At 52.0% G+C, this 11,468-nt stretch overlaps 2 protein-coding genes across 2 annotated transcripts in view; both read left to right on the top strand.

Annotated features, from left to right (window-relative positions):
- POLE4 (DNA polymerase epsilon 4, accessory subunit) overlaps positions 1 to 2,181 on the top strand; it is a 3,613-nt gene extending 1,432 nt beyond the window's left edge. The window contains exons 2-5 of the mRNA XM_042023188.1: positions 5 to 139; positions 996 to 1,080; positions 1,370 to 1,411; positions 1,733 to 2,181. Coding sequence (XP_041879122.1) covers positions 5 to 139; positions 996 to 1,080; positions 1,370 to 1,411; positions 1,733 to 1,746 — 276 coding nt within the window. The 3' untranslated portion in view covers positions 1,747 to 2,181. The remainder of the gene's footprint in view (positions 1 to 4; positions 140 to 995; positions 1,081 to 1,369; positions 1,412 to 1,732) is intronic.
- LOC121662248 overlaps positions 1,957 to 11,468 on the top strand; it is a 12,313-nt gene continuing 2,801 nt past the window's right edge. Inside the window, 5 exon segments of the mRNA XM_042023187.1 lie at positions 1,957 to 1,990; positions 2,296 to 2,409; positions 3,865 to 3,960; positions 7,489 to 7,704; positions 8,366 to 8,665. Coding sequence (XP_041879121.1) covers positions 1,957 to 1,990; positions 2,296 to 2,409; positions 3,865 to 3,960; positions 7,489 to 7,704; positions 8,366 to 8,665 — 760 coding nt within the window.

Here is an 11,468-nt window from a genome sequence, read left to right as displayed (position 1 = left end):
GGCGGGAGCGGGGCCGCAGGGCCCGGGTCCGGCCCGCCTGGCCCGGCTGCCGCTGGCGCGGGTGAAGGCGCTGGTGAAGGCGGACCCGGACGTCACCCTGGCCAGCCAGGAGGCCGTGTTCGTGCTGGCGCGGGCCACGGTGAGGGGCGGCCCCCGGGGGTCCTGGGGACCGAAACGCTGCGGGGTGCGGGGATGCTGCTCGGCCTTTCCCAGGAGGTTTTCCCTTCTCTCCCGGGCGGCGGCTGCTCACGGCTCTCACAGCGAGGGACCCGCGGAGCGGTTGCGGCCGGCCCGAGCTGGGGAAGGGGCTGGAGCCCCAGGAGCGGCTCAGGGAGCTGGGGGGGAGGGGGCTCAGCCTGGAGAAAGGAGGCTCAGGGGGACCCTTCTGGTTCTCTACAATTCCCTGACAGGAGGGGGCAGCCAGGTGGGAGTCGGTCGCTTCTCCCAAGCAACAAGGGACAGGACAAGAGGAAACGGCCTCAAGCTGCACCAGGGGAGGTTTAGGATATTGGGAAAATTCCTTCATGGAGAGAGTTGTCCAGCTCTGGGAGTCACCATCCCTGGAACTGTTCAAAAAACATGTGGCTGTGGCACTTGGGACCATGGGGTAGTGGTGAACATGGAGGTGGTGTTGGGCTGATGGTTGGACGCAATGATCTTAGAGGTATTTCTCCACCTAAAGGATTCCGTCATTCATCTCCTGAGCACAGGACATCTTTCCCCCTACAGAAGGTGCCCTGGGAGCCCCTGGTGTGGAGCAGGTCTCCCAGAGAATGTGGGTTTCAAGGAACCCACATTCCCAGCTTTCTCCTCATTGCTTGTCCTGTGCATCACTGTCCAACCATTTCCTTCAGTATTTTCAGAGCTGTTTACGAGGAAAGGGTAATGTTAGCGTGAAGATTCCGATTTAATCCTGAAGTCTTGTAGGACTTTTCTTTTTCCTTAGGATATTCTCTCTCATCTCCTATGTGAACTTGTCCTGTTTTGCCTTGCAGGAGCTGTTTGTTGAAACCATAGCCAAAGATGCTTATGTGTATGCCCAGCAAGGAAAAAGGAAAACCCTGCAAAGAAAAGACCTGGGTATGGGAACATGTTCTGTGCTGGCCTTAGCAAAGGGTTGCTGGGGTGGGGGATTTTTCCACCTGTCTGGAGGTGCTGAAGCAATTATGGATTCTTCTCTTTCTTTCCCTGAAGATGGGAGAGAAAAACTTCTACCAAAGACTACACTGATAATGTCACACACCATCTCCAAAACAAGTAAATCTCTTTGAAGTTGGTCAGTGTGCTGTGATGCTATTTCAAATGCTGCTGTTTGAAACATACAAATATGGAGTCAGTTTATCTATGTTGTTCTCAATTTGCTTTTCAGATAATGCCATTGAAGCTATTGATGAATTTGCTTTTCTGGAAGGTGAGTTTCTACTTGATTTCAGTGTTTTGTGTAATCACCGACTTGGGAGAGAAAGAACTGAATCATTTGCAAAGCTCTCTGTTCCCACATTTTCAGTAATTCCTGGTGTGGCTTGCTGTGCCCCTCTGAGCACTGGAATGGCTCAGCTGGACCCTGAGGCATGTGCAGTACTTTTTTGGCTAGATTTGATTTTACTCATCTGTGATTTGCTTGAACTTTAAAGTTACTGCACTTTCTTTTGCCAGCTTGTAAACAAGTTTTACTTGTTCACAGAACTGCACTTCTGATTCCTGAGACTATAATGTGTGCTTTCATTTTCAGGTACTTTGGACTGAGCTGGACAGAGACAGAGCTCTCTGGAGAAGGAGACTGCAGAGGTGGTGTGAGATGGAAAACAGGATGCTGAGAGTTCAGAAATAATTCCTAGAATTGAGACACTGAAATTGAGACATGGCAACCATGATATTTTGTATGAAGTTGAAGTTGTTGTAAGTTCTTTATTTAAAATGCATATTTTTTCATAACTATTTTGTATGTCACTTCCCATGTGGCTGCAGTGCAGCTCTCTGCTCTGGCCAGGTTACACAGCAGTTACTCCCAGTAGCAGTCCCAGCCTCTCTGGGTACTCTGCAGCACCACAGAGCTGTGAACAGAGAGTGGCTTGGCTCAGGTGCCCAGGCACAAGGAATTTTTTTAATGGATGTGTGGGTTTTGTTATATATGTTTGTCTCTTAACACAATTAAATTGTTGTTGTTGTTGTTGTTTTTGAGCAGCTGTGCTGATTTCTGCTCTGGGCTGGGGTTCCTGTAGCCTGGTGCTAAATGGTGTGGTTTTGATAGGATGCCTTCTCTAGCATTTTAGTTTTTCTAATTGTTTTCTCAAGGAATCCATCCCAGAGAAACCCGGCTGTCCTCCAGGAACTGGGATGAGCTCCAGGGGAACTCGGCTTGTTCCGAGGGCTGTGCAGCTTCCATAAGTGTCTGTGATTGTTGCACTTGTAAGTAATTGTAGCAAAAAACATCCCAACCCAACCCCCCAGTCCGCATTTGGATGCCAGAGGAGTGTCCATGCTGCTGTCACTGTTCCCTTGTGTGCTCTCACTCCTGAATCTGGCAAAAACATTTTCTGTGGGAGCTGGATCTGTTCCCTGCCCTGTGCCCCTGGAGGGGTGGGTGCAGAGATCTCAAGTTCTGTGATGAGGAGCTGTGTGCATCCTGTGTTCAGGAACACTGCTGCCATTGGCCGTGCCCGAGAGCCCCTGACAGCACACGGGCACCAGCTGCCTCTGCTGCTTCCAGGACTCTGGTGACTAGAGCTTTCCTACTTTAACTAGTGCTTTCCTATGTGGATGTAACAGCAGAACTGTGTGGCTGTGGGGAACACGCTGCCATCGCTGCTGTGACACATCCTGCTGTGTTACCAGCATTGTCCAAGTGCCAGCTCTGACTCCATTTGGTCTGGGTTGTCCCCAGATAAAACCATTGAATGGGATGAAGGAGGATGAAGGATGCATGTTTCTTTCAAATGAGGGTGTTTGAGAGTGGCTCGCAGTCACCACAAACTTAAATTAGTTTGGAAGTGGTGGTAAGAACAAAGACCCCCAAGGGAGCTTCCCCAGGCCATCAGCAAATCCAGTGGCTCTCAAGAAACACTTTGAAGTTTGCTGGGAGCCTGATGCAAGCCTCGTCATGCACAATCCTGATCATGTGGGAGAGGTGCTCATGGCCCAGGCTGCCGAGGTGTTTGTTCAGATCACAGTCTGGGGACATTTGCTGGGATATGCAAACCCATTTGGCTTGGAGCTGTTCACCTTCTCACCTGCCAGGGAGGGCAGCTATAAGTGTCAGAGGTACTGGAGATTTTCCTGTGCTTCCCAAGCTGCAGCATGCAGGACCCACAAGCTGGGGCTCTTGCAGGCTCCCATCTTTGCCAGTAAGTTCATTTTTCCTTCTTGTCCTTGGCACTGCTTCGGCCTCTGGCGTGGCAGAGCAGAGGAGGTGTGGCGTGGGGCTGCGGCGCGCTCCGCTCGCGTGCGATGCTGCTGCAGGGCTTGGTGTGTGCTTTCCTCAGTGAACAGCTGAGAGGAGTGCCTGCATTTGGCAAACAGTGTGGGCTTTGTGTCAGGGGGTTCGTGCCCATGAGCTCCTTTGTGCTGTGGGAGGGGACTCCTCTTACCCAGCTCTGCAGTAAGGTGGAAGAGAGCAGACAAACAGATAAACAGTGCCAGAGTGTTTTCCTGAAGTAACTAAACAGGGTGTTCAGCCCACCTGGCCAGGGTCAGATGCGCCATGTCCATCTATAACAAATTCTCTTCTTTGTGCTGGAGCCATTTAGTTCAGGGTTGGGGGTGGCTGGAGCTGTGCTGGGCACTCAGTGCCTCATCCCAGCTCAGGCAGAAAAGGTGGGGAGTTGTAACTGGGGTAATGCTGGGCTCGGTGGTTTGTGGCCGCAGGTGCGGGAGCTGTCGGCAGAGTGGAGGAGCAAGGGAATCTGTTTGCAGAGAGGGGCTGCTGCAGGAGGCAGAGCCATTTCCTCCACGTTGGGCACGGTGAGTTCATAGAATCATGGAGTTGTTTGGATTGGAAGGGGCCTTAAAGCTCATCTTGTTCCACCCCCTGCCATGGGCAGGGACACCTTCCACTGTCCCAGGCTGCTCCAAGCCCCATCCAGCCTGGCCTTGGGCACTGCCAGGGATGGGACAGCCACAGCTCCTCTGAGTTTCCCTTCACTCTCCAGAAACGAAGATCCTTGATGCTTCCACACTCACATCCTGTGCATCCCATGGCTGGGTTTTTTATGTTGAAGTTTTCCAAGTGACTTTTCCCTTGGGGGATTTAGGACAGAAATGTGCTGGGGACCAGTTGCCCAGATAATCCAACACTTAAACTTCTTGTGTAGCACAGGAACTGATGAGTAGCCTGACCCCTGGGTCTGTTCCTTTGCACAGAGGAGCTCAGTTCCCTGGACATGAGCTGCACCATGGTTGATTCTGTGTTTGAATTCCCTGTTTATTGCTGCATAAGTTCAGGACAACTGCAGACTTTTGCTTCCCAGGATTGATGTTGTAAGTGCTATCAGCAGGACAACAAGCTGCCCTGACAAAGTAGAGAAAGCAGAGGAAGTAGACAGTAGCTCCATTTGTTCATCAGAAAAATGTCTGTGGCCTTCAGGAGCAGCCTGTGGGCCCACATCCCCTCTGCAGTGGCTGTAAGGACACAACAACTTCATGCTCTGAGTTTCTTAGGATTTTTCAGTGCACGAGAGCAGCACTTGTACAAATTCAGCCTTTAGTGTTTGCCAAATACCAGCTTCTTGTGTATCATAGGAATGATAAAATTATCATATCCAAATTAAGAGCTGTTACAAGCAGTGACAGCTTGTTAGCTCCAGAGACAACAACTTTAGAAGAATAATGATGAAAGTAGAACCACAGAATGTGCTGAGTTGGAAGGGACCCACAAAGATCATCAAGTCCAACTCCCTGCCCTGCACAGAGCTATCCCAAGAGTCACATCATGTGCCCCAGAGCATTGTCCAAATGCTCCTTGAGCTCTGTCAGGTTTGGGGCTGTGATCATTCTCTGGGGTGCCTGTTCCAGTGCCTGCACGCTGTCTGGGGGAAAAACCTTTATCTAATACCCAGCCTCAACCTCCCTGACATGACTTCAGCCCATTCCCTTGGATCCTGTCACTGTCACCACAGAGGAGAGATCAGTGTGTGCCCCTCCCCTTCCCCTCACAAGGGTGTAACTGCAGTGAGGTCTCTCCTCAGTCTCCTGCAGGCTGAACACACCAAGTGCCCTCAGCTGCTCCTCAGAATGGCTTCCCCTCAGACCTTCCCCAGCTCCGTGTCCCTCCTTTGGACACTCTCCAACAGCTTTGGACCCTTCTGATCTTGTGGTGCCCAGAGTGCCCCCAGCACTGGAGGTGAGGCTGCCCCAGTGCAGAGCAGAGCGGGACAATCCCTCCCTGGCCTGGTGCCCCCCAGGACACGGTGGCCCTTTGGGCTGCCAGGACACACCGGGGACTCAGATCCAACTTGGACCAACCAGGACCCCCAGGTCCCTTCCCACGGCGCTGCTCTCCAGCCTCTGATTCCCAGTCTGTCCCTGCATCCAGGGCTGCCCCATCCCAGGGCAGGATCCAGCACTTGCCCTTGTTGAACTTCTTTTGGTTGGTGATGACGTAGCCCTCTGATTTTCTGAGGTCTCTCTGCAGGGCCTCCCTGCCTTTGAGGGAGTCAACAGCTCCTCCCACTTTTGTATTGTCTGTGAACATGCTCAGTCTCCCTTCCAGTCCTGCATCCACGACATTAATGAAGATGTTGAAGAGCACAGGGCCGAGGATGGAGCCTTGCAGAACTGGTGACTAGTGCCACCCTGATGTCACCCTAGTCCCTGTCACCCTTTGTGCCTGACCCATGAGCCAGTTGTCACCCATCCCATGATGTGTTTATCCAGCTGTGGGATGGACAGTTTGTCCAGAAGGATCCTGGGAGAGACAGTATTGAAAGCTTTACTGAAATCCAGAAAGATTACATCAACTGGCTTTCCTGGGTCAACCTGGTGGGTCACCTTGTCATAAAAGGTATGACAAGCAGGACTTTCAGGAAGCTGTGCTGGCTGTTACCAGTGACTATGTTGTCTTCCAGGTGTTTTTCAACACCTCCCAGAATAATCTCCATAAGTTTACCAAGCACTGAAGTGACACTGACAGGCAGCAGTTTTTGGGATCCTCCTTGCTCTTGAAAATCAGCACAATGTTCACCAGCTTTCAGTCAGCTGCAACCTCTTTGGAGTTCCAAGAATGCTCAAAAGTCATCAGGAGATATATATAAAATATTTGCCTAAAAATAAAAATCACAGCTTGTATGGCAGCAGAGCTGGGAGAACAGGGGTGTCTTCAGCTGGCACGGTGTCCTTTGCCAAGTGCCAGCTGTCTGCACCCTGCTGTGGGTGAGGAGCATCCACAGGAGTCACCACTGGAATGGCTGAAAAGCTGGGAATTGCTGCCTGGCTTCCTGCTCACTCCTTGCCTGAGCAAAGGGACCCTCAGGCAGCCAGCAGCAGCTGTACCCCAAGTGTGAGTTTCAAATGTCCCTTCATGTTTCCTGATCCCTCACAGCCGGCGCTGGGGACACTGAAAATCCGTTTTTAAGTCAATGCAAAATTTACATTTTTGCACCACACACTGGGTCTGTGACTTCAGCAGGTCAAAGCAAACAGATTACAGTGGTGTTGGATGATGCCATGGGTACTTTTCGTGCAAGTTTTCTTCCCTATTATCTAATGAAATAAGGACTTAATCAATAAATCTTGGAGTACGGCCACTGCTATTAAGGAAAAATAGCTCATTTCAAAAGGATTTCCAGAAGAAACAGCCTTTAGCTAAGTAAGGCTGGTAATTTGTAAACTCAAAATACAGCAGAGCAAACCAATCCAAAGCTAGATGCCATGGTCCTGTGTTTCCCCTGCTCCCACACCTGATCCCAACTTCCCATCCTCTGATGCAGAGCTGATGTGCCAATGCAGGAGGTGTGAAGAGCTGCAAAATTGGGGTTTGGCTGGGGGGCACAGGTTTGTTTCCAGCTCGAGCAGCTTCACGGGGCTCCAGGACAGACAGAGCCCTCTGCCCTGCACCTGCTGGGCTGAGGCTTGCTCAGTATGTGCAAGGTCTGTGGTTCAGCCATGCTTGAGCATCCCCTTTTCCCTTTGCTAATCAGGGCATTCACCTGTTCTCACCCCATCCCTCACGTGCTCACTAAAGAAAAAGCCTGTGGTTTCCTAGTGAAATTTTAATTGCATTCTTTTTTAGTCTGTGTGCACTGACCAGTCTAATATGAAGTGTTTTACTCCTGGTCTGCAAACACCAGTTCAATGTCACTGCACTGCTACTGCCAGACTGTCCTTAGGAATTGCCTCCTCAGACTGAAGGAATCTCTCTCCCAGGCAGACTTCCCAGGGGTGGGCCATGTCTTTTTTGTCAATGTGTGGTACTCAGCCCTGGTTTGGGCTCGGGCCTCCCTAGCATCATCCAAAACATGAGTGGTAACCCTTGGTGGATCCGGTGTTTCGCAGACATCTCTGGCAGTCCCATCAGCGTGGACGTTGGGAAGTGCTGCTCCAGCTGCCCATCCCAGCAGATCAGCTCCCTCCACCTCGGCCTCCCAGGGCTCTCCAGACAGTCCTCCATGCTCGATTTCCTAAGGAGAAGGAAGGTGAGTGCTTGGGGCAGGGGGAGGGTCATGTGCTGGTTACTGGAGCTGTGGTTTTATACGTGTTTTGAAAGACCTGGTTTTGGATTCTGAGAAAACCCATCTCTGAATCTCTTGTCCTCCCCTGGCCCGAGCAGTGGCTTGTGCAGGTGAGACAGATGGAAACTCTCCAGCAGTGCTCAATACCTCGGGGCAGAGGAAAGGCCAGAGCTCAGCCAAGGAAGGGGCTGTGGCAGTGCCCACCTGGCTGCCTGGGCAGCATCTGAGCATGGTTCTGGCCGCTCCCAGCCCAGCAGCTTTCAGCCACCTCTGCTGTACCTGAGAGCTGCTCTCCCACGTGCAGAGAGCTTGGAGGCCTGTTTCTGCCTCTTTGAGCAAGAATGGCAGGATGTCATTCCCAAACAATGTGCCATGTGTCACTCTTAGGAGGGACTCGAAGGAGCCTGTGCATTTGGAGACATGGCTGTGGTGCTCTCCTCATCCCAGGAGAGGTGACATTGCCTAAAGTCCTATCTCTACCCAAAAAGACTCTGTTGAGGGGTGGAAACAAGCTCTGTGGGTGCTGCACTTGTGTATCCTGTGAGGGATCACCCGTAGCTAAGACAAATCATGTTACCATTTGTCCCATTGTTACCCGCACCGTGGCACTGCTGGTGCAGCATCCTCCAGGCAGGCAGGGAGAGAGAGGAGTAAAAGCTGAGCCAGTTCCAGGTCAGGGCAGGTTTGTGTCAGGAGCTGATGCTGGAGGCTGTTCCCTGTGCTGTGTTTTCACCCGGGCACGCCCCTGGCCCTGTCCTGTGCCACTGCAGGTGAGAGCCCCATGTTCCTGCCCCAGGGGTCCTGCTGGGAGCCGGCCCAGCTGCACCTGGAGCGGCTGCTGCTCCTCGAAGGCCTTGGGGAGGTGGAGGTGGTCGAGGGCGGCCACTGCAGCACCTGTCCCGAGGAATGTCTTCGGCTCCTGGCCCTGAAAACCTTTCCGGACTCTCCCTGGGAGGTCGTGATCGATGTGGGGAAATGCTCTGACCCAACCTACAGTGCAGGTATGAAGGAGGGAGAGCTCCTCTTCCTCCCTCTGGGAATATGGGAAGGAGCCCTCTTGTGTGACCAGCACCAGTGTCCAAGCTCAGGGCACCCAGTGTGCTGAGCAGAGCCTCTGCCTTTGCAGGTATTGGGATTGTGTTTTGGGGTTGGGTTTCCTGTTGCTGGGCCTTTACAGCACAGGTCTGCAGGCACAGTGATAATTCTCTGCCCTGTGCATGGGTGAGGATGGAGATACAACCACCTTTTGTACAGGGAAATGTCCTCTAGCCAGAGAGCATGGAATCAGAGTAACCCAGGCTGGGAGGGACCTCGGGGATCTCTGCTCCAACCCTCCCAGTCAAAGCAAGGAAACCAACCTGATGATAAAAGCTCTGCTGGAAACAGAGCCTGGAAAACATAATTTCCTTACTGACAGCCTGAAATGCCCTTTTAGTACCAGTGAACTACACTGATGGTTCAAAAATCGCTTGGAAATGGAAACTCCAAACGAAATCATTCCAGATGGGTCAAAACCTCCCACTGGGACAAAGCTGAACTGGTTCACTGTGAACTGGTAAGCCGTCTTGTGAGTTCACTCATAAAATAACCCAAGACACGTCAGTGGAGATGAACTGATCAGAATGGAAAGTCGTGTTGAAATGATTTACCACAACTGTTTGATGAAGTCCATTGTTATAAATGAATTTTGGGATGTGGTTTTCGTATTCAATAAAGAATTAATCGGTGAGAGGGAAAGAGTTGATTATAATTAGGATGGTTTGTTTAAAGTTATTAGTGGGCTTGGTTGTTATAGTTAACCTTAATTGTTTGCTCATAAATAAGTTCAGGGATTCAGTGTTGAAAATGTTTTATTATTAAAAGGAGTTGCTGAGTTTACCTCATAGGATCGAACGTAGAACTTTCCAGAACCCAAATGAAGTAAGGTAAGGGGCGGGCTCGATGAGGAGTTACCATAACGGGTAAGACAAGGAGCAGCATTGGATGGACCAACAGGAGGACCCTAGACAACGATCCAACAGAAAGGAGCCAGTCAAGATACCCAAGACATCAACGAGCCAATCCCAAGAGACCTTGGTGGGAGGAGGAATGGGCGGTGCAAGGGCGGGGTTTGGGGTATAAAATGATCGCCCAGGGACTGTGGGGGTGTCCCTGGGTTCAGCTGTTCCGTGCTGTGTGTCCGGCGCTGTGCTTTGTTTTGTGCCACGCAGGCCGCCGCTGTGGTTTCCAATCGTCTGTGTTCCAGTGAATGGATTCAGTGTTTAATAAATTCATTAAATGATCAAGATTGTGGCCCTGTTTTTCACATCCATTGTCCTGGAATTTGCTGATGTAGTTTTTTTTGGCATTTCTAAAACCCGAGCCTCAAACCTCCCGGCAGCTGCTGTGGCACGGCTGTGGCACGGCCACTAGAGAGGGACAGAGACCGCGGGAGCACTAAAGGGAGCCCGGAGAGCAGCGCAGGGGCCCAGGAATTCATCCCGCGATTCCGTCCGCTGGAGGGGCTGGGAGTGGGCGGCGGAGCCCCCCGAGGGCTCTGCCTGGGGCCGGGTCCCCTCCTGGGGCAGCGCCAGGAGGGCCTGCAGGGGCGGCGGCAGCAGCAGCTGGTTATCCAGCTGCAAGTGGAAAAGGCAATTAGGCAGCGTGAAGTGCTTTCTTCCAGAGCTGGGAGAATCAGCATTTACTTCCCAGACATGTTAGTGGAAGGTGCTGGACGATTCTGTTGCCCCGGGGAGGAAACTCACGGAGTGGGGAGGGAGAATCTCAGTCAGGGCTGGCAAATGCGGACTCGCCGCCAGCTTTGCCTCTGCCCTGGGGCAGGCCTCTGCACTTTCCTTCTGGATCTTCCCCTGCAAAGTCGGGCTGATACTTTCAGTGACATGGTAAAAACTTGGAAACATCAGCGGAACGCAGGGGGGCGCGGGGCTGGAGAAGGGAGTTAAAATCTTACCCAGAAATACTGACTTCCAGGAATCCGTTGTCATTTTGTGTCCCACTCTTAAGGCATCTCAGAGATACTTGCTTTCAGAAATCACTTTTTCCTCCCCTGAAAACAGCTCTGTCATGGAACAACGAAATCTCCTCCAGCAGCTGCTGAAGTGGTTGGGAGGGGGCAGGAAACCGTTCAAAGCCAGGAGCCAGACACAGACCCATGAAGGACCCACACCCGAGGACTGGGGCAGGGCAGGACCAGGTCCTAGATAGAGTCCAAACCCACTTGGCCATCAGCTCAGCCATCCTTCTCCCCTTCCTCTAGCTCATGAAATGGAGATTTTTAACCCTAATTTATTTGGTGAGGGGAGAAAAGCACAGAAACAAGGTTGTTTCTTTCTGATGTTCTCATCAGCTGAGACTGAGCCAGGCAGGACAGTCTGTGCCTCTGCCCTTCCAAGTGGATGTAGGTGCAGCTGGAGGACCCTTGTTCCTTCTCTCCAGTTGCTGAGCCCCTGCCTGGGCCACCAGGACCTGCCTCGGTGGCATGTCCTGGTGTGGTGGTGACACAGCAGCAGGGATGTGGCTGTTGGTGTGCCAACCCAGAGGCCCCCACCCCGCTCTCTGCAACCAAACCGGGATTGTCAAATCCAGACAGAACTGCTTTGTGTCCTGGGAATTTTTCATTGAGTTAAAGCTGGAATAGGGAAAGAAAAGGCAAAGCAGGACTTTGTTCTGCACTCCCAAAATTGGGGCCATTGCCCAACTCCCCCTTCCACCCCTCTGCTACCAGCCTTACTTCATCCCACACCCCAGAACTGGGGCATTCCCTTCCCTTCCCTTCCCTTCCCTTCCCTTCCCTTCCCTTCCCTT

This window comes from Corvus kubaryi, unplaced genomic scaffold (genome assembly GCF_017639235.1).
Source record: "Corvus kubaryi isolate FWS band 111438036 unplaced genomic scaffold, C.kubaryi_AGA036_p1.0 37241, whole genome shotgun sequence".
Lineage (NCBI taxonomy): Eukaryota > Metazoa > Chordata > Aves > Passeriformes > Corvidae > Corvus > Corvus kubaryi.
This window is presented reverse-complemented; position numbering and strand designations above follow the sequence as displayed.